Source organism: Mangifera indica, chromosome 1 (genome assembly GCF_011075055.1).
Source record: "Mangifera indica cultivar Alphonso chromosome 1, CATAS_Mindica_2.1, whole genome shotgun sequence".
In the NCBI taxonomy this organism is placed as follows: Eukaryota; Viridiplantae; Streptophyta; class Magnoliopsida; order Sapindales; family Anacardiaceae; genus Mangifera; species Mangifera indica.
The window spans coordinates 3,843,004-3,868,454 of NC_058137.1; the positions used below are offsets into that span (position 1 = coordinate 3,843,004).

The 25,451-nt window shown below is 34.2% G+C and overlaps 2 protein-coding genes, 1 long non-coding RNA gene and 1 pseudogene across 3 annotated transcripts; 3 read left to right on the top strand and 1 right to left on the bottom strand.

The window, feature by feature from the left end:
* The first annotated feature begins 682 nt into the window (after positions 1-682).
* LOC123226064 lies at positions 683-1,816 on the top strand (annotated as a pseudogene).
* Positions 1,817-3,043: 1,227 nt separating this feature from the next.
* On the top strand, positions 3,044-4,803 carry LOC123209079 (UDP-glycosyltransferase 73C5-like). Its single transcript, XM_044626831.1, has one exon. The coding sequence runs from the start codon at positions 3,211-3,213 to the stop codon at positions 4,672-4,674; it is 1,464 nt and encodes a 487-aa protein (XP_044482766.1). The 5' UTR covers positions 3,044-3,210; the 3' UTR covers positions 4,675-4,803.
* A 6,854-nt stretch (positions 4,804-11,657) lies between these two features.
* Positions 11,658-20,084, top strand: LOC123213889 (UDP-glycosyltransferase 73D1-like). The gene is made up of 2 exons (XM_044633520.1): positions 11,658-11,937; positions 18,402-20,084. The coding sequence occupies exon 2, from the start codon at positions 18,412-18,414 to the stop codon at positions 19,870-19,872; it is 1,461 nt and encodes a 486-aa protein (XP_044489455.1). The 5' UTR covers positions 11,658-11,937; positions 18,402-18,411; the 3' UTR covers positions 19,873-20,084.
* A 1,912-nt stretch (positions 20,085-21,996) lies between these two features.
* Positions 21,997-24,063, bottom strand: LOC123215391. The gene is made up of 2 exons (XR_006502038.1): positions 23,631-24,063; positions 21,997-22,617 (listed from the first exon to the last, which is right to left on the bottom strand). It is a non-coding gene; the product is annotated as an uncharacterized LOC123215391 (long non-coding RNA).
* Positions 24,064-25,451: the final 1,388 nt, after the last annotated feature.

The window sequence follows — 25,451 nt, forward strand, 5'->3', positions numbered from 1 at the left end:
TCGTTGCCACCACATTGTCTTCTCCTCCTCAATCGAGTTCTTCTCTAACTCCAACCATTTCTACTTCTTCAATCTCCCTTCTACCACCTTAAACTCCTACTTTAGTAGAGAATGTCACTCCACCTCTCCACTAACTTGCAACTTACATCTTCCATCTAGAAACTTTTGCTTCCACATCTATGGACTCCTTGTAAGTGTTGTCATATTGCAGCTATTGTGATGAAAGAACATAATTAAGTATACTGCCAAAGTAGTGTGTAGACCGTAAGAGATTACAATTGATTTTGTTGGCACTTCTTTTATCTATTGAGGCTTTGTCGCCTCTCTCCATTTTGGACATTGCTTTTTACTAGATTCTACTTAGAATGTGTCCATTAAATCACATGCTTGATCTGAAGTTCACATATTTGTTGTGATGAGCAATGAATCCGGCACACTCTGTTTCCAGAACTATATTGCTTATGTAGGCGCTTACATCACTAGCTATACTGAAAGATTTTGAGGAATCCAAGCTTTTCTGTTGTTATTCTCACATCAAGGAACAAAGGATGTTAGTTGAAGACACAGAGAAAGTTAGTTGAAAGCCAAATCTAGCATGTAAGCTCCAGGTTAGATTTGTTTTTAACAAAAACTAAATTCTGAATTTTCAACCTCACTTTGATGCGCCCCTCCAACATAAATAATGGCCTCTCCAAACCAACTGCTTCAATTTGTTTTTCTCCCACACCTGGCTCGTGGTCACTTAATCCCCAGATTGACATGTCTAGACTGGTGGCACAGTGGGGTGTAAATGTTACTGTCATCATAACCCCTCTAAATGCTTTGCAATTCAAAACAATTTTTGCCTGGCCATTGAATCCGGGCTCCATGTCCAACTTTACCAAGTTCCATCTCCATACTCAGAAGCTGGCTTGCCTCACGGATGTGAGAGCCTGGATGTACTCCCCTCGCGAGATATGTTTAAAAATCTCCTTGTTTCCATTAGTATGCTGCAAAAGCCAGTTGAAAAAAATTCTTGATGAGTTAACATCCTTGACCCAGTTGTATAATTTCTGATAAGAATCTTGCCTGGAGTCACCATTCTGTTCAAGACTATCGAATTCCAAGGCTCGTATTTGATGGGACAAGTTGCTTTTCTCTGTTGTGTACCCATAATGTATTAGCTACTAAGATTCATGAAAGTGTTTCTGAGTTTGAGTCATGATTCCTGGTTTGCCTGATAGGATAGAAATAACAAAAACTCAGCTACCTAATGCTGTCATTTTGGGCTAATTGGATACTAGGGAAATGTGCTATGAGATTAGAAACAATGAACTAGCAGCCTACGGAGTCGTAGTAAACACTTATGAGGAGCTGGAATCATCATATATTAAAGAATTTTTGAAGGTTAGAGGTGATAAGGTTTGGTGCATTGGACCAGTGTCATGCAACAAGGAGTTTTCGATAAATTTGAGAGAGGTGACAAGCTTCAATTGCTGGAGAGACCAATATCTAAATGGCTTGATTTACAGGATCCTGTCTCTATAATCTATGTTTGTCTGGAAAACCTTAGTTGCCAGGTGGCACATCAATTGGTAGATGTTAGCCTAGGCTTTGAAGCATCCAACCAAACTTTTATTTGGGTTTTCAAAGCTGAAGTAAAAAGTTTGCCAAATGGATATCAGAAGAAAATATTGAAGACAAAATCGAAGGAAGAGGGCTGATTGTTAATGTTCAGAGTACAAGCTTTACAACTAAACGCCATGAAAGAGACAAGATGATGTTAAGGCCTTTTTTAGGTGTTGGTAGTTGTCCAGGACTAGTGGACCAATTTTGAAAATAAAACTTGGACTCTAGTTCTCAGCAATCAAACACAGTATGAATGGCAATTGGCCAATGAACTTGTTGGGGCATCCACTATTTCATAATCTATACTTAATTTTATTTCTTTGTCAAAAGAATATGAGTTGGACAAAAGTAAAAATAAGGCCGAAGGAGTAAAAACACATATTTTCACTCATTAATTTTTAAAAATCTAAATACTTACCTATCTATTAAAATTTACTGTAAAAGTTAAAGATAAAGTTGTTATTTAACTAAAAATATTAAAAAAAACTAAAAATTATTATATTTCACCCTCTAGATTTAAAAATCAAACATTTCCTCCACCAAGGTTTGAAAATTCGTCGTTCTCCCCTAGGGTTTGAATTTTTTTTCAGTTTCTTCCGACGACTAGAGCCCCATTCATCTTCAGTCGGTGACCAAAGAAGAAGGTCAACATATTTCGACCACAAATAGAAGTGTCTCCTTGGGGTTGTCATTGCTCGATTCATGTCTATGATGACGTTGTGCAATTCGTCTCCCTAACGTCTCTTTCATTATGTGATTAGTCTCTCCAGCGTCATCGTTGTGTAATTCATCTCCCCAGTGTCTCTTCCGTCGCACATTTGTTCTTCCCAACATTTTCCATTGTTGATCATCATTAATCCCACTTGCAAGTTTTAAAGTTGTTCGTTGTTGACGATGAAGATTGGTGACGTTTGGAGGGAGAGAGAGTGCCAGTAAGGGAGAGAGTGCTGGGAGGAAGAGATTGACGAAGATTGCGATAAAGAAGCTTGCCAAAAAATCTGGGAAAAAAATTCCAAACCCTACAGGGGAGTGGCAAATTTTCAAACATGGGAGGAGAGGGAAAAAAATTATTAAATTTTTAAACCTATAGGGAAAAGAATGTTTAGTTTTTTTATTTTTTAATTAAATGATAATTTTATTTTTAACCTTAATAGTAAATATTAACAGATTTGTGGATATTTAAGTTTTTAAAAATTAACAGATAAAAATCTGCCCATTCACTAAACCTTTGGTGAGAAATTCTCATTTAGCTTAAAAATAATAATAATAATAATAATAATAACAATAACAATCATTATTAACTTCAATATTTTCGAAGAGAGATTATACTGGTATATCTTTATTGAAGATATGGAAAATAATTTGGGTATCTAATTCTTATTATGTTCAAATCTACATAATTATTGATAATATGTTAAATTTATAGTCATTTCAAGTACCAATAATTAAATTGCCCAACTTGCTGCGATTAACAAACAGAAGTTAACTTTAAAAAAGAAAGGCTAGAGATAAGCTTGCAAGCCTATAGAATACAACAAGAAATCGTTAAATCCCCATTATTTAAGATGCTCATCCGCTGCCACTCTGCAAAGCTCTCCTCCAATGGCTACCCAAACTCACGGCCAGCTTCGCTTCCTTCTTGTTCCTCTGATGTCCCAGAGTCATCTCATCCCCTTCACAGACATGGCTAAGCTCCTTGCCCACCACGGCATGGCCGTTTCAATTATCATCACACCTCTCAACGCAATCCGATTCAATGAAATTATAGATTATGCTAAACAGTTGAACCTCAGCATCCAATTCATCTCCCTCAAGTTCCCTGGTGCAGAAGTCGGACTGCCCGAGGGATGTGAGAACATGGATTCCCTCCCTTCTCCAAGCTTAGCCCCAAAATTCTTTGATGCAAGTAATATGTTACAAAAACAGCTAGAAAATTTGCTTGCAGAGTCAGAAATAAAGCCTGATTGTATCGTTTCTGATCTTTGTCTCCCTTGGACTTCAAATATCTCGATTAAGTTTAACATTCCAAGGCTCATCTTTCACACAGTTTCATGTTTTTGTCTCTTGTGCTGTCACAACATTGAACGCCATAAAGTTATGCAGAGTATCACATCTTCATCGGAGCCATTTTTGATTCCTGATATCCCTGATAAGATTGAGTTTACGGAACCCCAACTGCCTATGACAAGATCAGACCTTTCAGATGGTTTTCGAGCCCGCATGACGACGTTTAGAGAAGCTGAAGATTCGGCAGAAGGGATTTTGGTGAATACTTTTGAAGAGTTGGAACCCAGATATGTTGAAGAATACAATAAAGTGAAGAGAATTTGGTGCATGGGTCCACTTTTCTTTGCCAGCGATACGTTTGCGGGAGAAAATTATAACAAGGCCCCCATTGACCACGAGGCCTTGCAGTGGCTTGATTCGAAGCCGCCAAGCACCGTAATTTACGTTTGCTTTGGTAGCCTTTCACGCTTGAAATCTCAACAATTGATGGAGATTGGACTGGGATTAGAAGCCTCAAATCATTCATTCATCTGGGTTATCCGAAACGGAGATCAATTAACGGAACTGGAGAAATGGTTTGAAGAATACAAGTTTGAAGAGAAGATTACAGGGCGAGGTTTGATTATTAAAGGCTGGGCGCCTCAAGTTTCGATACTGTCACATTCAGCTACCGGGGGGTTCTTGACGCATTGTGGGTGGAACTCAACGCTGGAAGGCGTGACTGCGGGGAAGCCGATGGGGACTTGGCCGATGTTTGCGGAGCAATTTTACAACGAGAAATTGTTGGTGGAGGTTCTGAAGATTGGAGTGAGAGTTGGGGTTGAGACGTCTGTGCCGTGGGCGGAGAAACAAAAGATTGAAGCTTTGGTGGAGAAGGGAAAGATTAAGAAGGCGGTGGAGATGGTTATGGAGGAAGGAGGTGAAGGAGAAGAGAGAAGAAGAAGAGCCAGAGAGATTGGAGAATCGGCCAAGAAAGCTCTCAAAGAAGGTGGGTCTTCCTACTTGAGCACGACGTCTTTGATTCAACACATCATGAAATTACAAATCAGTCGTCAATGATGAAACCCATTAAGTTTCAATATTTATTTTTTTAATAACAAGCAAAGGCTAAAGTTAAAGGTGCCTTTAAAGTTTACAATTTAGATTTGGCCAAAGGACTATTTCCCATCCAAAATATACTGTTATTTCAAGTTTTTTTTTAATTAATTTTGAAATTTTCATTTATCTACTATAAATAGTTAAAATTAACAGTTTCAAAGGTAAAATCATTATTTTATTTGTAATATTAAAAATAAATTAAAATTTAATCTCGTTTTCTCCTCAAAATCCTAAAAACTAACCATTTTCCCCGAGACCAAGTTTTAAATAATCACATTTTTCTCTTAGGGTTTAGTTTTCAATCCCCGGCTCCAAATCCAACACCATTGCTAGTGACAAAGCTTTCCTGACACATCACCATGCTTCAACGATCTCTCTTCTCTTCTTTGAAACGTCGAGCGATACAGATTTGGCCTGAAAAAACGAAGAACTTTGTCAGGAGACCAAGCTCTTCATCTTCCTAGACGAAAATGAGGTTTTTGCCTTCGTCTGGGGAGACAAAGAGCTTCATTGCCTGACGAAGCTCTTCATCTTTTCAGGCCATATCTGCATTAGTCGACGTTCTAAAAGAGGAGAGAGAGACCATCGAAGCGTGGTAATGCGTTGGGGAAGCTTCGTCGTAGGCGATGGCTGTAGGGATTGAAAACTAAACCCTAAGGGGGGAATTTCATTTTTTAAAACTTGACCTAGGGGAGAAATAATTAGTTTTTAGGGTTTATGGGAGAAAAAATAGATAAAATTTTAAAGAGTTAGAGTTCGTTAATTTTAACCGTTCATGAGTAGATAAATGAGACTTTCAAAATTAATAAAAAAAAACTTGAGATAATAACATACTTTTGGTGGGAATAAGTTCTTTGGCTTTTAGATTTGGCCAAAGACTTATTCCTATCCAAGATTTAATATATTGTAAAAGTCATATTTATTAGTTTTAAAAATTCAAATATCCGCCAAAGTTTTCTAAAGGATAATAATTATTTAACTTATAATATTAAAAAGTAAAAATTTATCTCTTTTTTTAACCTAAATTTTAAAAATTAATAATTTTTTCCAATGGTAAAAACTTAACTTTTTCCCCTTAGGTTTTTTTCTACTTTCTTCTCTAGCATTCATCTCCATCTCTGCCTGAGCATCTTCCCACCCAACTTCTTCATTGGCTCTCTCTCTTTGTTCGTTATTTTCATCGATGAACCCTTATAGAAGATGAATCATCTCTCTCTTTATCAATGAAGAGACAAAAACGATTCATCTTCATTTTTGTCTCTTTGTAAATGAAGATAGACGCCCCTTCGTTGATAAAGATAAATCGACAAAAAAAGAAATGATTCGTCTTTTTCTTTGTCTTGGGTTTTTGGTTAGCTCATTTCCTCGATTTTACATTGGCTCAATCTTGAGTTTTTTATCAATTATCTTATCCAACAAAATTGAGTTGTTGTTTATTAGATTTTTTTGTCGATTAGAGATAAAGGGAGAAGTCATGTGACATTCATTGTGAAAATGGTGAAAACAAAACTGCAAATGTAATGTTTCTAAATTTTGGGGTGGATGAAAATTTGAAATAATATGAAAGGGGGAACAAGTCATTTTTTAAAATAATACACTTATTTTTCAAATTTCATTTTTCCATGAGTATGTGTATTAAATGTTAAAAAAAGTAAATTTATAATTTATAATTAAATTATCGGATTTTATTAATAGAAATTAAATGATAAATAGATATTTAAATTTTTTAAAATTAGTGAAAATAAGTTTGGTAATAGACTAAACCGTGAATGGGAATAAGTCTTTTGGCCTTTAAATTTTAGTTTTTCAATATCAATTCCAAATGAGCCTTTAATTTATTATAAAGTTTGGGATAATCTTCTTTAATATATTACTACAATTAGATGCTTACTTTCCTAGTGAATCCCATGTTATGCTACTAGTAATTATCAATATATCAAATGTATGCATTAAAGTCTAAATATGTGTTTAAATTATTCACAAAGGAAAAAATAAAAATATATTGGGCTTTTAGATTGAGTGTAAGTGACAAAAAAGAGTGGGTAATGAAGTGTGGCGTGGTGGGGTGGACAGTTCATTTTCCACCATACAAAGCCAAAGGAAAGAAAACAGATGAATCCCCATAGAAAATGATTGATTGAGTGGTGTATAATCTACTATGACTATGAACACAACAAAATACTAGTAAGTTATGAATCTTAATTTAAAAAAAAAAAAAAAAAAAAACTCTTTATACCCCAGTCAATACCAAAAATAACCTTCCAAAAAATGGTTGTCTTGGCATAAAAAAATAACCTTCAGTTAAAAATGGCAATGGTCAACATAAAACTTGGCAACAATCGCACAAATCCAAGAGAGTGTGTCAGCAATAATGTTAAGACAAAAAGAAAAACGACAATAAAGTCTATTGGATTTCAACAATTAAAGATAATATATTTAGTGGGTATCTCAATAAAAATTAAGATTGCTAGTTGTTCGGTTGCATGCGTATTCACATTTCAAATACATGTACTTGTATGAATTCGTCCATATAAAAAAAAAAACAATAATATAAATCCAAAATGACACATAGGCCAAAATATAACAATATAACATTATCAATTTTAGGTCAAAAGAATGGCGTTGATTGAATTTGACCCATTTGGACATATTTGGTCAAAACCTTGGGATTCAATGGAAACCCCATTTTAGCAAACCTTCTTCTTCATCCCTTCTTGAGTATTCAGAATGAAATTTGGAATATGGATCAATCCATGAGTTTAAACCAAAAAATGTAAATTTATTACATAAACTGATCATATTTACATGACTCGGTCAACAATTATATAAATTGGAAAACACAATGAAGATAGAAAAATCAAATGAAGATGGAGAGATCCAAATGTAAAGAACTCTAATAAAAATAAAATAAATATAAAATTAAATGAAAATAAAAAGAGTTAATATTATTGAACTCAAGAATATATTTGACAAAAAGAGTAGTTAAAAATAGAAAGTGTCATTTATCCAGAGAAAGAGTAGAGAGTGTTAAATATCGGGGTTGTGCATAATTTAACTTAAATCTCATCAAATACACCGAAGCCCAAGTATAAGAGATTATACCTATTACTACTTCTCCAATAAGGTTTTCATAATATTAAAGTAGATACATTATCAAAATTGTATTGAGTAGTGGTATATGCACAATTTTATATAAAAATAACAATATATCATTAGGTGATTAGATAGTTGAAAATTAAAAATAAAACAATACTTAATCGTATGATAATATATCGTTATATATACACAAAATTATACATAGTGGATTACCCCTTTGAAAATTGTTATAATGTTTATCTTTACATTGAGAATATAATTCTGCGTTTTCCTATATTTTTGCTGGAATGCAAAATGTCAAGTTAATTATATTATAAGATTTTATGTTTTTTTTTTTTTTTGGCCTTTTCAAGTTATGAATTTGCATTCAATATTTATATGGGAAGACCATTCACTGCTCTATAATTAGGAAAATCAACATACCTCATGACACGCAAATTAAAGGCCGATTCAGTTAATAAAGGCTTGTCAAGATAGGAATTAAATAATATTAATTAACATTATGGTCATTAATTATTCCCTAAAGAATTATTAGGGAAACACGCAACTTTTCATTTCTCATTTTGAATTTGATTAATTGTATTCTGTTTCTTCCTTTTTCACATAGGATTATGATTCCTTATTTGATTATATTATACTTATATAAATTGCACAAATTATATATTAATTATAAATAGTTAGTTCTAATAAAACACTCTCTCTCTCTGTTTTTTTGTTTTACTGAAACCCTGATCGGATTAATTGGATTGGATTGATAAACCCTAATAAAACATTCTTTCCTTGTTCCATAAGTAATCCTTAACCCTAATAAAACAATCTTTCCTTGTTCAATAGGTAATCCTTAACCTCTTCGGGTATGCACCTTTATAATTAAGTTTACACAGCATTACTGAATCCTTCTTGTTTTAACGCTTCAATAGTTCGTCCAAGGTCCAAGGTATGAAATTCTCAGAACTTTTTTTGCTTTTTTTTTTATTAGTTCTTTCTTGTTCTTTTGCTTTGAAAATTTCTGAAACTTATTTTGGTTCTTTGTTTTTCTTTGGCTACTTTATTATGCTTCACTTTGATAATTAACGTGTCGAGGTCATAGCACAGTAGGGTTAACCTAATTTCAAATTCTATTGAAATTTTTAATTATATAGGCTTAACACTATAAGATCAAGTATTTGATATATCAAAATTTGTTAATTTTTTTGGTCTACTGATTAGAAGGTTGTTTATGTAAGACTTGGCTCACATGACACATACTATTATCAAGCAAAATCGTATTTATTTAATAAAATAAATTAATATTTAATAAGATTTTTTATATCAAAATTTTATCGGCTAATATAAAGATATGATTTGATGAAAATATATGACTCTTTATGATTAAAATATGTGACTATTTATAATGAAAAAAGTCAATTCTTTATAATGAAAAAAAGTGACTTTATATAATAAAAAAAACATATAAGAAGTTCTTTTATCCATCATTGGGTCAAGTGATCAAGTAAGAGAAATTAACATCATTTATATTATTTATATATTCTTTTTATATTTGGTGTGTTTTAAAATATGATAGATTAATATATGTTTTTTTATTTTTAAATTTTATGAAAAATATGAAATTTAAGATCTATGAACAAAATAGTTTGATATTTAATTGTTTTTCCCTTAATTTAATTATTATGATTTATATTATGAGCATGATTGACTTACATTACGAGCATAATTAATTGTTTATTTATGAATGTATTAATGACTTCATTATGAACATAATTAATTTTTTTATTTATGAATGTGTCAATGACTTATTATGGCCATAATTAAGTATTTCTTTATAAATGTAATTATGTTTTACTTGAATGGTTGTTTGATATTTAATTATTTTTGTTTAAATGTAATTAATTATTTTTAAATGATTCTTTGCATGTTTATATAATCATTAGAAAATAAGTTGACTATTTGCAATAAAAAAAAATTAGAACATAATATAAAGTAGAATTTGGGATTAAATTTATAGACCTCGTTATGGCTATTGAAATACGTAGTACTGAAAAAGTCTAATAAAGAAACTTAATTCCTCATGTTTATAATTAGTCCCATTTGCATATGTGCATTCATGGCAGAATCTGCAAAATCTAAATATATCAATGATTTTACTTATGCCAATTCTGTGAAGGCAATCTTCCATAGACAATCTAATAATAATTTATGCTTTTGCAGATGAATCCATTTGGTTGTGAGATTATAGAATGTTGTTTTGAATGTATTTGTGAGCCAAAAGGAAGCAATAATTATAAACCAATGTTCAAGCAACAAGATGGTTATCCGACTGAATCGCAAGTGCTTTCGTTGGAAAAAAGGAGACTTCTTTTCCAAGAAATAACCCTAAAACTACCAGAAGATTTGACGAATAAAATAAAAGAAATGGCAGCAAACGCACATGAAAAGGATCTCATGTTGCCGAGCATGCAACAATACTTATTGTGGAGGAATAGATATCCAGCATTCGAATGCCCTTCTCACGTTTTCGAACCCGAATGGATCGATGGAGGCCTCGTTTCATTGCAAAAATTAGAGTGCCAAAATCCTGAACAACTAAAACATTTGCCCCGAATTGTAACATATGCAATCTCATGTTTAGGACATCTGGCCCCAAAATACCTGATGACATACATTACATCAACATTGCTAGAAAGATCAAGAGACGATCCTTTAAAAGTTTATTATCCTTATCAAATATGGGAACTTCGGCCTTCTTATAATGAATGTTCAGGATTTGGTATCAGGTTGCCTGATCCGAATAATTATAATGAGGAGAGATGGAAGAATTATTGGGGTGCTCCTTTGGATTCAAGAATTCAGAGAGTTAGTGCATTTGTGGATCAACTGAGGGGAAGTTTACAGAAAATAGATAGAGTTTGGTTGCTTTTTTATGGAAGAAGAATAGTTACAATTCCAAAAGAATGGGTTGTATTTGTTGATAGGAAAAGACGAATGATTCAAGGCTGCAAAATGTTGCTGAAACAGTTCCAAAAGGAACCCTGGAGTTTGAATTTGCCCCCATGTGTCATAGATGAATATGCAAACAGGACAAAACTTCGTAGATGATATAAAACAGTGTTTTTTTTTTAATTGGCAACTCATACACATATTGTACTAATATTTAATTTAATCCTAAGGACACCGAATTGCTTATTTCTTTTTGTTTCATATTAATGCTTAAATTCATTGACTTTTTTTTTTTTTTGTGTTAATTGGGGTATTAATTCGTCGACATATACTTGCTCTCTGGAACTAAAATGTAAAATATTGCAACCAAACTTTGGCCTGATTTTATCTCAGTGTAGCATATCTGGCTCCCAAATACCTGACGGCATACGTTACATCAACATTGCTAGAAAGATCAGAGAGGATCCTTTCAAAGTTTTTTATCCTTCAGGTTGCCTGATCCGAGTAATTATACTGAGGAGAGATGGAAGAATTACTGGTTTGCTTCTTTGGATTCAAGAATTCAGAGAGTTGGTGCATTTAACAGAAAGAGTGCCTCACTGTTTCAGGGGATAAAAGAATCACATCCCAGATGGTATTTGTTCGTGAAGAAATCATGTCTTATTCATGGCCCAATGAACCCATTAGACTAAAAAGAGTTCAGGATTTAAGAATCGGATTGGACCATAAATTGTTTTGAGATCTAGTTCCAATATTCGTAACATAAAAGTCAACATTGCATCGATAATGGAATGAGTCAATGAGCATTTAACTATACATTGAGGGAGTCAGTGTGGATGTTGACGTATAATATATATTAAATTAATAGCACATCTTTATATATAAATTATAAAATTGCATCGATAATGGAATGAGTCAATGAGCATTAATAATGCATTCAGATGTACCAATCAATCATTGCCTCCCCTTGAAGAAGAAATAGAGAACGTCACCGAAGTTGAAGAAGAAGTCCACTGCTAGAAGTTAACAGCAAAAATAGTCGAAGTTGAAGAAGAAATGCACTATCAGAAGTTGACGGCAGAAACAACCCAACTTGAAGAAGCCCTCTACCGTTGATTCGCCTTCATGCGTGGTGGCGGAGAACAGTCAAAAGCCATCAAAGTTGAAGTTTTTGATTGTCGGCAAAAATAGGTGTGTTTATTTAACGGCATAACAACAACGCGGTGTAACTGTGATTTTAAAAAAAGTAGAATGCATTTTACTGTTTAATTTTTTTTTCATTTTATGATGGTCTTCTATGAACCGGATTCTATTTGAACTACGGCAAACTGAGAACTGGTGATGAATCGCCGATCCAATCGCAGTTCAGTTAGTCTGATTTTGCAAATCATAGTTTGAAGGCCACCTAATATTTTCTACTCCATGTCTGTTTGTTTAGTTGTTCGATTTAAAAGTGATTTTTTGTTGCTACAGTGTACTTGTCTTCAGCCCATCTAGCCGAATACACCTTTATTATAAACTAAAAAAAAAAAAAAAATCTCTTGAACCCCATTGGGCCGGCCAAATGGAGCCTCGATACGAAGCTTAAAAATAAGGTCTGGCTTGACATTGTACCTGTCAGGCCCAATCTATTACCGTAGAGTATTGGACTCGACCTATGAGTCTTTCAAGTCAGACTGTAGGCTTAGGTATTACGCTCATAGGGCAATTCGATCTAATTGATTACTGTTGAAAATATTAAAAAATAAAAAAATTATGGCAGTTGGCTTATGTAGAAGCTTGATTTTTTTTTTTAACTTGTGGTAAAAGCCAAAACGACTAGTGGCTTAATTTTGTTATTTTTTTTTCTCCTATATAAACAATTTAAACCTTTTCTATTTTTCAATTTTATTTGTAAATTTCTCAATATCAATTCTTTTATTATATTCTCAATCTCATTTTCTTTTATCAACTCTCTTTTAGAAACTGTATGAATTTGTAAACAATAATTTACTGTGTTTATAATTTATTTTCATTTTAATTTTATCATTATAAAATATTACAAATAGATCCAAGGTCAAATGAATTCAATCCATTTGAATATTATTTATGTAGATAATTAGTATGGTATATATATTTTATGTATATTTATAATTATACAGTATGTAAATTAATTAATTTATATTATGTTATAATATTTTTTTATCATATAACTACGGTATTTCTCTATCATATGTAAAGGATTACAAATAAAGTATTCGAAATACTGTTATTGATTTTAATAATTAAAAAATAATTTGTGCTTAAATTTTTATTTTTAAAATTTGTTTAAATAAGCTAACCCGATTAAGCCCTGGTTTTAGGTTTTAAAAATTTCATGGGTAACCCAGCCCAAAGACCCATCACTGTACACAGTCGGCCCGATCTGACCGTATACACTTCTAATCCCAATTAATACCAAAAGTGACCTTCTAAGCTTAATTAGGTATATTTCCCTCTAAATTTTGATTAAGATGTTTGTTTTACACTTTTTCTCCCCTAAATCAACTTAATTTGCACCTCTTTCCCAATTTTCTAATTTCAACTTATTTTCCTTTTTAAGATTCATATTCATCCTCCTCTGTTTCTTATGGTTTTAGAATTTTATTTTCATTAAACAAACAAATATTTAGAATAAAAATGTGAGAATGAAATAAAAAGGGTTATCAATTTAGAGTGATATTGTGCATTTTAGATAATTTTAAAATGCGAGAATGTACCTTATTTTTATAGAATTTGTATTAAATAATCATCAAAATAGACATTCTTTTTAATTAATAATTATTTAATAATTAAATCTTCTTTGATGTGACATATTGTTTGATGTGTTCATATGACACACTATGAAAAACATTTACTTTCATGTATAATTGTTCAACAACTTTATTCACAATATTTTTAACTTAATCATTTTTAAATTTCTTCGATACTCAAATTTAATTAAAAAACAAAATTAATCTTGGTTTGTACGTGTGGACAATGTAGGTGAGTAATGAAACCATTGCATTGGTCTCACATGCTAGCAGACCCAATAGTGAAAGAATGAATTTGCAAAATTTGGCCATTTGATTTGTCTTAATCACATCAAACTTCTTTTTTGAGTTCTCACTAGGGCTAAATTCGAACTGAGTCAGCTCGAGCTCAGCTCAGTTGAGTCCGAAACGAGCTGGCCTTAACCGAGCTCGAGTTACTGATCAGATTTTCTAATTTAAATTTTTGATACAAAACGACATCGTTTTGATTAATATGTATTAAAACGATGTCATTTTGATAACGAAAAATCATCCAAGTCGTATTCAAACAGAATTCGAATCGGCCTCAGTTGAGCTCGAGCTCAAACTCGAGTCAACTATATATGAACCGAAATGAGCTCGAGCTCAAGCCAGTTTGAGCTCGATTCGGCTCGAATCCAACCCTAGTTCTCACTTGAGCTCGATTAGGTTCGAATCCAGCCCTAGTTCTCACACATCATTGTATCATATTTAACCAAACACCCATTTGTCATACATCAATCTTTCCTTCTTAATCTTTGTTTTCATTCTTCCAATACAAATTCTTTTGTTTTTACTATAATTAGGCCAAAGGACTATTTCCCACCAAAACTATGCTGAATTTTCAAAGTTTTCTCCATTAACTTCGAAAATCTCATTTACCCACTCATGACCGTTTAAATCTATTAATTCAAGGGTAAAATCATCATTTTATATTTAATATTAAAAATAAACTTAAATATGATTTCATTTCCCCCCTAAATTTAAAAAACTAACTTTTCTCTCCTAAACCAAGTTTGAAAAAATCACATTGACCGAGTTTAGTTTCAAAACCCGTTCACTTTCCCGACGTCATCGCCGATCGTCTCTCCCTCCCAATGGTTTCCCTTCCTCCGAAAATCGTCTCAACTTTATCCCAACCTATCCAATATCAAGAGACATCGTCTGGGAAGAGAAATCATCTTCTCAAACGACGAAGACGAGATCGATCAATCTCGTCTTCATAGTCTGGGAAGACGATCGTCTTCCTAGACGAAGACAAGGAAGACGATCTTAGATGATGAAGACGAGATAGATCAATCTCGTTTTCATCATTTGAAAAGACGATTTCTCTTTCCTAACGATGTCTCTAAGTGTCGGATGGGTTAGGGTAGAGTTGAGGTGAGTCGTCAAAGAAAGGAAAACTATCGGGAGAGAGAGACAGCCAGTGATGGCGTCGGAAAAAGTGAACGGGTTTTGAAACTAAACCCTAGGGGAGGAAATATGATCTTTTCAAACTTGATTTAGGAGATAAAATGTTAGTTTTTAAACTTTGGGAGGGGGGAATAAGATTAAATTTTCAAAGGTTAGAGTTTCGTTAAATTTAACCGACCATGGATGGGTAAATGGTATTTTCAAAGTTAATGGAGGGAGCTTTGAGAATTCAGTATAGTTTGGGTGGGACATAGTCCTTTGGCCCTATAATTATCTCATCCATTGAGGGTAACAAAACTAGGGGTTCAAAAAACTAACACGGAATTAGAATTGTTATATACTTGACCATCACTTTCAATTTTCAATTGAGACCAATTTTTATCCAAATAGGTTTCAATTTCAATCGCCTGAGCTAAAGTTTTGCTCACCAGACTCTCACGAGTCAAATCTAAAGATTAGTATGGGTCTTATATTTAGAAGGGAGAAGGACTATGTCCCACCTAACTTTTGATGCATTTGCAAAATGTCACCCATGGCAGATGAAAATCCACTTTTCCCACCCATAAGCTGTTAAAATGGATGATATTTGTTTGCATAAGGGTAAAATGTCTATTTTACCCTTGTTAGATGAAATGACAAAAATACCCCTCAATTTAATCTCCCAAAATTGATGTGAGGGTTTTACCATTCACCCCCCTTAGGTTTTAGAAATTAACATTTTCACCTTACCTAAAGTTTTTAAACTTTAAAAACTAACATTTTCACCCCCAAACCTAGGGTTTCCATATTTTTCAAAATACAACCGCCCCCCATAACTTTCAAAACTAGCATTTCACCCCCATTCTTCAACTTCATCTCCCGACGTCTTCTCCGACGTCGTCACCGGCCTCCTCCTTCTCCTGGTGCGATGGCAGTGGTGCGACGAAAAGATCTTCATCTTCTCGTCGCACGGTGCGATGAAGAAACGGAGATCTCTTCGTCGCACGATGCGACCAAGAGACCTCTCTTCGTCGCTCGTCGTCCAGATCTGGGAGATCGGTTTCAAACTTTGCTCGTCGTCTAGATCTGGGAGATCGCTCGATGAAGGTCTCTCTTCTTCTCTCTTCATCGCTCGTCACGTCTGGACGACACGACAACGAAGGACGACGAAACGTCGTCCTTCGTCTGTTCTTCCAAATTTGGACGACGCTTCGTCATCCAAATCTGGGCAACAAAGAGTCGTCCTTTGTAGTCGGAGATGGGAGATCGGTTGAATGCGTTGGCCATCGGTGGTGGCCGGAGAAGGAAGCAAACGCCAGGGGTGAAATTTAAACTTTTCAAACTTTGAGGATGGGTTAGTTATTAGTTTTTAAAACTTAGAGGGCGGAAACAGTAAAATTTTAAAGTTTTAAGGTTTAAATAGCAAATGACGATTTTGCCCCTATTCCTAACTGAAAAATTAGACGGTAGTTTGTTCATGGGTGGGAAAAGTGGATTTTCATTTGTCGTGGGTGGCATTTTGAAAATGCATCAAAAGTTAGGTGGGAAATAGTCCTTCTCCCTATTTAGAAATAGGCTCTTAACTAGGGATGGTAATTTGAGTCCGACTTTAGGGGCCCCGACCCTAACGGGGAGGGAATTCCCTGATAGAAACGGGGAAGGGGACAAGAACAGAGATGAAAAAAATCCCCGCAATCGGGGATGGGGATACATGTGTCCCCTCCCCGCCCTTATCCTCGCCCCTTTATATTAATATATTTATTTAAAATATTAATATATTTTTATAGTTTTAAATTATTTATATTTTTCAAATTTATTTAGGTTTTTGTTGTGCATATTAAAGGAGTTAATATATTGTATTTATGATATTTGAAATAGTAGATTAATTTTAATTTTGCTTAATTTTGTTATTTAATATATTTATATTGTATTTACAAGGTAAAAAATATATTTTTTTTTTTGTAGATACAGGGAGGGAATTTTTTCCCGCGGGAATGGGGAGGAGATTTTTCTTTGCGGGGAGGGGACGGAGAATCATTTTCATCCCCGTAGCGGGGACGGGTCGGGGATGGGAATTGATATCCCCTATGGGGACGAGGACGGGGATTGAGATCCCCTCCCCGCCCTTCCTTGTTGTCATCTCTACTCTTAACCGATCCTTATCTCAAACAGTTTGATCCTTGAGGACCTGAATCCTTCAATAGCCCAGACCCCCATTTGCTCAATTCTACAATTGATTTTGAAAGTATTAAGTAATTCTACCAAACAATATGGTGTTGAAAAGACTTATTAGTATTAAGGTAGACATCTTGGTTCGTAAAAATTTTTTATTCTCTCGATATGTTCAATGTAGTAGTAGGTTAGATTTAAACGTAATATAATTAATCTAAGATTAGACTAGACTAACTAACTTGATAGATAATACGCAAAGTCTATTGTATTGAATTGTAGAATTAGAAGATTATATACAAGTACGAAAAATCAAAACTAAACCCTAAGGCACGCAAAGGTAGGTCAATGAAAGAACAAAAGTGGAGCCGTATGTGGACCAAGTGAAGCTTCATAATCATGAATCTGTTGGTTGATTTAATACCGTAGCCAGTGGTATTCACACTAACTATGAGGAAATCTATCTAATTATGTAGCAATCAAATGTTTAATTAAAGTCAACTGCACATTAATTGGGCAATTTTAAACCACTAAATTTGCTTCCATGCATTCCACGGTATCAGCAAAATTGGCTAAGACTGCTACGTACATTCACACTAACTGATTTATCCAACTAATCCAATTATACATCTATTAAAATGTTAATTTTTGTCGGTCAGATGTCTCATTCAACCATATTATAAATTTAATTATTGCGTACATATGCATTATGAACTTCTTTCCCTCCTCTGATTTCAAGTTTCTTTCTAGGAAAAGAAGGCCAATATTTAACTTAAAATGCTTATCTTTCATAAAGAAAAACCAACGGAAACTCTATTGTATAATTGAATAGTGCTTCAGAAGTAGTTGAAAAGCACAGGAGAATGACCATGGTATCTAGATTAAGTTTTACGTCATTAATGGTGTGCTAATTAAACACAGCTAATCAGGTTGTATTTGCCTGGGGTAAACGCTAGCATGTGATCCTTCTGAAAATTCAGAAAGAAAAATATTAAGAGATTGATAAAAGAATTCATAGTTTTGGACTCCATAGATAAGTTTAAATTGTGATGTTATTCCAATAATCCATCTCGGGTCAACTAAACCAATTCAATCAACTATATATGCCTTGGATTTAAGTGGTTGGACTTGTTCAAAGTCAAGTTCCACTGATAACACCTAGGCAGTTGGGAAAAAAGTTTGGCTGTAACCAATCATGTAGCGTGTATATTCATATTCTATTCATAATTGTCTCGCCGATTAGACATTATACTTGTGATCATAAACCTATAAAAACCGATAAAATCTATCATTGATTTTCGTCAGGGTCGCTGCCATGGCTTCAGAATCCGGCAAACTTCACTTTGTCTTAATGCCCCTCATGGCACAAGGCCACATGATCCCAATGATAGACATGGCGAGGCTTTTTGCAGAGCAAGGAGTGATGGTTAGCTTGGTCACAACTCCTCATAATGCTTCGAGGTTTGATACAGTTATTGCTCGAGCATTAGAATCGAACCTGGAAATTCAGCTTGTACAAATTACTTTTCCATGCCAGGAGGTAGGCCTCCCTGTGGGTTACGAAAATCTCGACACACTCCCTTCGCGAGATCTGTTGGGCAAATTTTATATTGCGCTTGCTATGCTACAAGAGCCACTGGAACGGTTCCTAGAGAGCCAAAAGCTACATCCTCCAAGTTGCATAATATCAGATAAGTGCCTTTCCTGGACGTCCGAAACCGCTCAAAAGTTCAAGATTCCTAGGATTGTTTTTCACGGGATGTGTTGCTTCTCATTATTGAGCTCTCATAATGTAATGCTACATGATGCTCACCGTTCTGTGTCATCCGATTCTGAGCCTTTTGTGATTCCAGGGATGACAAAAAGGATTGAAGTAACAAGGGCGCAGCTTCCAGGGGCGTTTGTGAGTATACATGATTTGGATGATGTTCGGAATAAGATGAGAGAGGCGGAGTCATCTGCTTACGGCGTTGTGGTAAATAGTTTCAGCGAGTTGGAGCATGGCTGCGTTGAGGAATACGAGAAGGCGATTGGAAAAAAAGTCTGGAGCATCGGTCCAGTTTCGTTATGTAACAAAGAGAATCTAGACAAGTTTGAGAGAGGAAACAAAGCTTCAGTTGACGAGCAACAATGCTTTAAATGGCTCAACTCAAAGGACGAAAGGTCAGTTATATACGCTTGCCTTGGCAGCCTTTGCCGCTTAGTTCCATCTCAGCTGATTGAACTGGGACTGGGATTGGAAGCCTCAGGAAAACCCTTTATTTGGGTTGTGAAAATAGGCCCTGAGCTAGAGAAATGGTTATCGGAGGAACGATTTGAAGAAAGGATAAAAGGGAGGGGACTTCTGATAAAGGGTTGGGCGCCTCAAGTGTTTATTTTATCACATCCAGCAATTGGGGGATTTTTAACTCATTGTGGTTGGAACTCAACGATAGAGGGGATTTGCGGTGGAGTGCCGTTGATAACTTGGCCTTTGTTCGCTGAGCAGTTCTTTAATGAAAAGCTGATTGTGGAGGTGTTGGAGATTGGAGTGAGGGTTGGTGTTGAGATCACTGTGAGGTGGGGGGAGGAAGAGAAAGTTGGAGTATTGGTGAAGAAAGATGAAATCGAAAAGGCTGTTAATATGGTGATGGATGGAGAAGAAGAAGCGGAAAAGAGAAGAGAAAGATCAAGAAAACTTCAAGTGATGGCGAAGACAGCAATGGAAAAGGGTGGATCTTCCTATTTAAACTTGTCACTTCTAATTCAAGACATGATGAAGCAATTCACACCATGACTGGCTTTAATAGGTACTGGGTGAAACTGATTAAGACAAGGTTGAGAAAATTTTGCCTTAATTTGATACCTTTCATGATTAGAAATTATACTTTGGGGGTTACTGTAATAAGTTTGTCATTGTATTTATTGATGGAAGTAATTTCTTGTTTGTGGACACCCATATTTAGGTAATTAATCCATATCAATAAAATAAGTGATTATATAATTAAATTTATTTTATTATTAATTCAAAATCATTTTAAATATTTAATTTATATTTAAAACCAAATAAACATAATTTTATTATATTGTAGAAGTCGACTTCAATGAACTCATTAGTAAAATGAACTTATTTAATGTTATAATATAAATTTGGATGCAGCTGCCTTGCCCTGGCGAAGCAAAACAAATTGAATACCTCAGGCCTTTGTTTTTAAGAAAGTTTTGGAGCATGGATCCCAATTTGTTGGAGATCCACTAAACGTGTCTTTATTCCGTGACACTCGTTCAAAAAGTCTTAAAAACCAAAGATAAAATATGGTAAAAGATCTAATATTAGCCCATTCTTGTAAGAATTTGATTCAACGGTCCAAACCGAAAAAACAGACTAAATAATTATGGGTGTATATAAATCTCATCAAATGAAATTAAAAAATTACCATTTGTTTTAATTTATTGATGTGATATTTGATATAAATATTATTAATACACGAATATTTGATTGATATAGATTTTTGATAATTGCTGTGAGAATGATATTTGATTAATAATCATTTATATGAATATTTAATAGTTAATATGAGAAAATTACGAGATTTTGAGTTTGAATGTTTGATAAAAATATTGTATGTATCACATTGATATGGATAGAATTTTTGTGAATTGAGCTATTTTTTAAGTATTGAAATGTTTTAGCCTGAAAATGAAACTTTTATTTATCAAAATAATTATGCAAATGAAGTTTCGAGGAAATATGGTATGAAAAACTCAAAAAGTGTTGGAAATCGTTTAACTTAAAAAGAAAAATAAAATAAAAATGACGGAAATAAAAAGATATAGTACGGTACTTTTAAAAGTTTAATAAGATGTTTATTGTATTTGACCGCAATTAAACATGATATCATGTATACAACTAGTTGGCTATCTAAATTTATGCAAAATGTCAAAGTCAAGTGAGGTTAATTTCAAAGCTACAAAAAAAGTGTTGAAAGATGTGAAACAAACCACCAACTCTAATATCGTGTATAACACAAAAAATGAACTAAAACTAACTATTTATGTTGATATTGATTGGAGTGGTTCAATCGATAATGTTAAGAAGACTTTTAGAGATATTTTTACTCTTGGATTATGCAAATGATATGTTACAATTTGGTGTAGGAAGATTTTGAAATATTTGCCAAAAGAACAAAATGAAGCCACGATTATCCTTTGTGAAGGAATCTAATCTTCCGTCGAGATTAAATGCCATATAACTTGACAAGCAGAGAAAAAGTGAAAACTTAAACTAATACATAGTTGCGTAGAGAAGCAAATGGCTGATGTTTTGACAAATATTTTTGAGTGTTGAGAAAGTTCTCTGCTTGAGAAGTTAAATTGGGAATGAGGAGGTAAGGAGTGACTTGCTTAAATGAATAAGGGCTGAGGTGGAAGCTGAATTTGAAGTTAAAGCTACAGCTAAATGAAAATTGAGCATTGATGTGACATCATGACACTGTTTGTCTAATAACTATCATGCAATAATTTTGCTTGTAATCAACTTGTACTTGAGTAAAGTTAATATGTAAATTTATAAGATTAGGTGTGTTAGGTAGAGTTTTGGCATAAGTTGGTAAAGTTTTGATGTGTTAGTTTAAATTAATGGATATGCTCAAATCAAGTTGAGTATTAACTGATTTTACATTAAAATTAAAAAAAAAAAAAAAAGTGAGACAAGTTATTGGAATATATATTTAGAAAAATGCAATAAAAACATATGAACTTTTCCTGCAAAATTTTTAGCTAAGAACATCAGAATTTTCTATAATTTTTTCTGTTCTTACAAAAAAAAATAATAATAAAAAGTACACTGCTAAAACTCCTGATAAACAAACAAAAACCTTGAGCTTATTTTCAAGCTCAAGGAACTAACAAACTCTTCTGGTAAGAATTTAGAAGATTATTCTTCTAATTCAAGGTTTTATTGATGTAAGTCATTATGAAACAGGAGAACATGATCTTGAAGAGAAGCTAAAGAAGAAAGTGCTCAAGGAGATTAAAAATCAATGTGATGTTTCAGTGCAGAAACTTAAGAGTTTGAACAATGAACTGGAAGTTGAGGTAGCAGGGCTGGATGTGGATGAGGAATTAAGTCAAAAAAGGTCTGAAATAGAGCGTCTTCAAGCTAAGGTTTCTAGTCTTCAAAATGAAAAAAGGCTGACGGAGGAAAACATGGCAATCATCTTGAGAGAGTGAAATGGCAACCAAGCGCATAAATGATTCCCATGTTTCAGCCAACAGAACACTTGAAAAGAGAAGACAGCTGAAATTGATAATCTTCAACGGGAGACAGAAAACCTCAGAAAGCAACTCTCTGCAATACTTGATGAAAAAAAGAGGATAGCTTCTGAAGCTGAACATGAAGTATCTGGTGTACTTGCTGATTAAGCTAAACTCGAGTACACTCTTCAAGATCATCAGAGTGAATTGAAACAGGTGGAGTATGAGCTCAACAATATTCAAATAGGATCGCAAGGAAAAGTTCAGGGCCTGATGGGGGAGCTTGCTGCTTTCAAAAAAAACCAAGACATGATGATGGTTAAGTATGAAAGGTTTTTAAAGCAGTTGGAGATATTCAAATCAAATGAAGAAAATTTTAAGATCAGCTTGAATGATCTTAAACTAAAACTGACAGTGAACATGAGCAACAACAACTCAGGGAACAGTCTTCCAATAAGAAGAAAGACAGAATCAGAGGGAGTCCAGCTTCACAACTCTCATAGAAATCAACATCAAAATGAAATATCATTTAATCTTTGTTTTTTCCCTGTGTAGTGGTAACCTTTAACCGGAAAACATATCCTTTTCCCCTTGCTGGTGTTTTTTTTCTAACCAATTGACGCTTCAATCACTGACTCTTGCGATGCAGGGTGATAATGGATACAAAGTTCTCACCATAAGAGTTCTCTAGCTGCTCCAGTCTCAAAAATTCAGTCCCTTGAAGCTGAAGTAGCCAAAACTAAGGAAGCAAATAGCACTTACAAAGCACAGATCAAGATTGCACTGCTTGGGTCTAGTTATATTACCATTTCTTATTTGACTAACTAAAAACAGTATCTATCAACTGCACCTGATTTGTGCAGAAAACAGTCAAAATTTTACACACACAGATTTGAGCATCAAAGTGTTTCAGATGTAGCTTCAAATAATGGAATAAATAAAGGTAGGCTGCAGTAAACAGTACATCAGAAGATGTTTAAACTGTAAACAGAATATAGTAGCAAAAGGAGACCATTAACATCTAAATTACTCTAAACTATTCCCTTCTGGTGCTTAAACTCTGTTTTTCCTCTTATGTATTAATATCTCTAACAGCTGCCTCCAAAGCTTAGATCTAAAGGGTTACAATTGGAACCTCTCTCAGCAGATACTAAAGAGTCAGTGAATCACAATGTGAAACAAAAAAAAATTTAAGCCATTTAAAATGTTTTTTTTTTTAAATAATTGTGGGGAAAATAAAATAGAAATTTATATGAAACTGGCTTAGAATGTATTAGTGTTCAGTAGTGAACAACTTACATATTTCATTTTATCCGTGTTCTTCAATTTCTGTTGCTCAGCAGGTTGTCATCCGAGGGCAAAAGCCACCGTGTAAGGGGTAGAAAATCCACAGCCGAAGGTGAAGTTGTGACAAAAGAAAGATTCGAAAAACAAAATCATCTCTAGAGTCAGAGCTAAGAGACACGGGGGAGCCATATCTCCAAATGAGCCTAAAATAGCTGGGGTAGAATTTCAGGGTGAGAAACTTGTCCTGAAACTTAAGATAGCCAAAAATGGAAAGAGATGGTTTTCTTAAGGTGAATGACATCAATTTTGAAGTGGACTTCTGTTTTTATGATTAGCATTTTTCAGGAATTATTTAATATTTCAAGGTTTCAACTTCCATGACGTTCAAGAGAGTCGGTTCTTGGGAGGAGAATAAAACAGAAATGACCCATATGCAATAATTGATAGGAAAGTTGCAGAATGTCAAATATGTATTAAATTGAGGCCCCTGAGTTGCCACGCCATTCGGCTACCAGGACAGTCAAGTGGCAAAGGTGAACTTGAAGAGTTTAAGATTTTTTTAGGCCAAAAGACTTGTTCCCACCCAAGGTTTATTGAAAACTTCATGGGTACCCACTAACTTTCAAAAACCCAAACATCTACTCTTGAGCAATTTTCTAGGTTAGGGGTAACACTGTCATTTAATAAAAAAACTAAACATTTATCATAATTTCCCCCCTCAATTGGAAAATCTCACAATTTTCCCTCATAAATTTTTTTTTAAAGTTTGAAAAGTAGTTATTTCCCCCCTAAGTTTTTTCTTCTCTGGTGACGATTTCCTCCAGGCCATCGGCCAACCATCCCTTCTTCTCCCTTGGCCGGTTCCCTCTTTCCATCCTTCATTGGAGATGAAGATCGTCGTCTCCGTCTCCAACGAAGACCTTTTATCTCATGTTAGACAAAGACAACGATCTTCCGTATCTCCAAATGAGCCTAAAATAGCTGAGGTAGAATAATGGGACTCTTACTACAAAGGTGTGCGTGCGCAGGCCCAAATCCAGGAGCAGGGGAGATATTATTAAAGGAAATGGAGACAAAGAGCAGGGCAGCAGTTCGGGAAAGTCAGGAGCAGCTCATGGGGCTATTAATGCAGAGGCAGCACATAAGGGAAATAGAGGAGATATTGGACACAAAATTTTCCCATTAATTTTCAATATATTGCTGGTTGATTTACAAAAATATTGTTATTAATGTGTTTCCTAAATTATTTGGTATTGTCCTCTTTTAGTTTTGTTTAAATCTCTTTCCGAAGGGGGGATTGAGGACATATGGATGATATTATTTATTTCTAATAATAATTTAGTAGGGATTATCATAGTTTTCCTTTGGTTATTGTTTACAAATAATTCGATTGTTCTTCTGAACTCCGTTTCTCGCTGCATATTGGAGTGGGAAACATTGTGGGATTGATTGAGGTGCTTGGGAAGTGGAGAGAAGGCTTGACCTGGGACCATTCTGCAGGAGCTGTTTCACGGCTGAAGCCATCAGATTGGAGGTTGGCTGGACTTTAGTCACAGGTACGCATCATACAATTTCAGGGTGAGGAACTTGTCCTGAAACTTAAGATAGCCAAAAATGAAAAGAGATGGTTTTCTCAAGGTGAATGACATTAATTTTGAAGTGAACTTCTGTTTTTATGATAGCATTTTTCAGGAATTATTTAATATATCAAAGTTTCAAAACTTCCATGACATTCAACAGAGTCGGTTCTTGGGGGTAGAATAGAGGAATGACCCTATAAAATATGTTATAATTGATAGGAAAGTTGCAGAATGTAAGAATTTTATAAAGCAG

Excerpts from the sequence above, each read along its gene's own strand:
- LOC123213889 (XM_044633520.1), top strand. The coding sequence starts at position 18,412 with ATGGCTTCAGAATCCGGCAAACTTCACTTTGTCTTAATGCCCCTCATG.
- LOC123209079 (XM_044626831.1), top strand. The coding sequence starts at position 3,211 with ATGGCTACCCAAACTCACGGCCAGCTTCGCTTCCTTCTTGTTCCTCTG.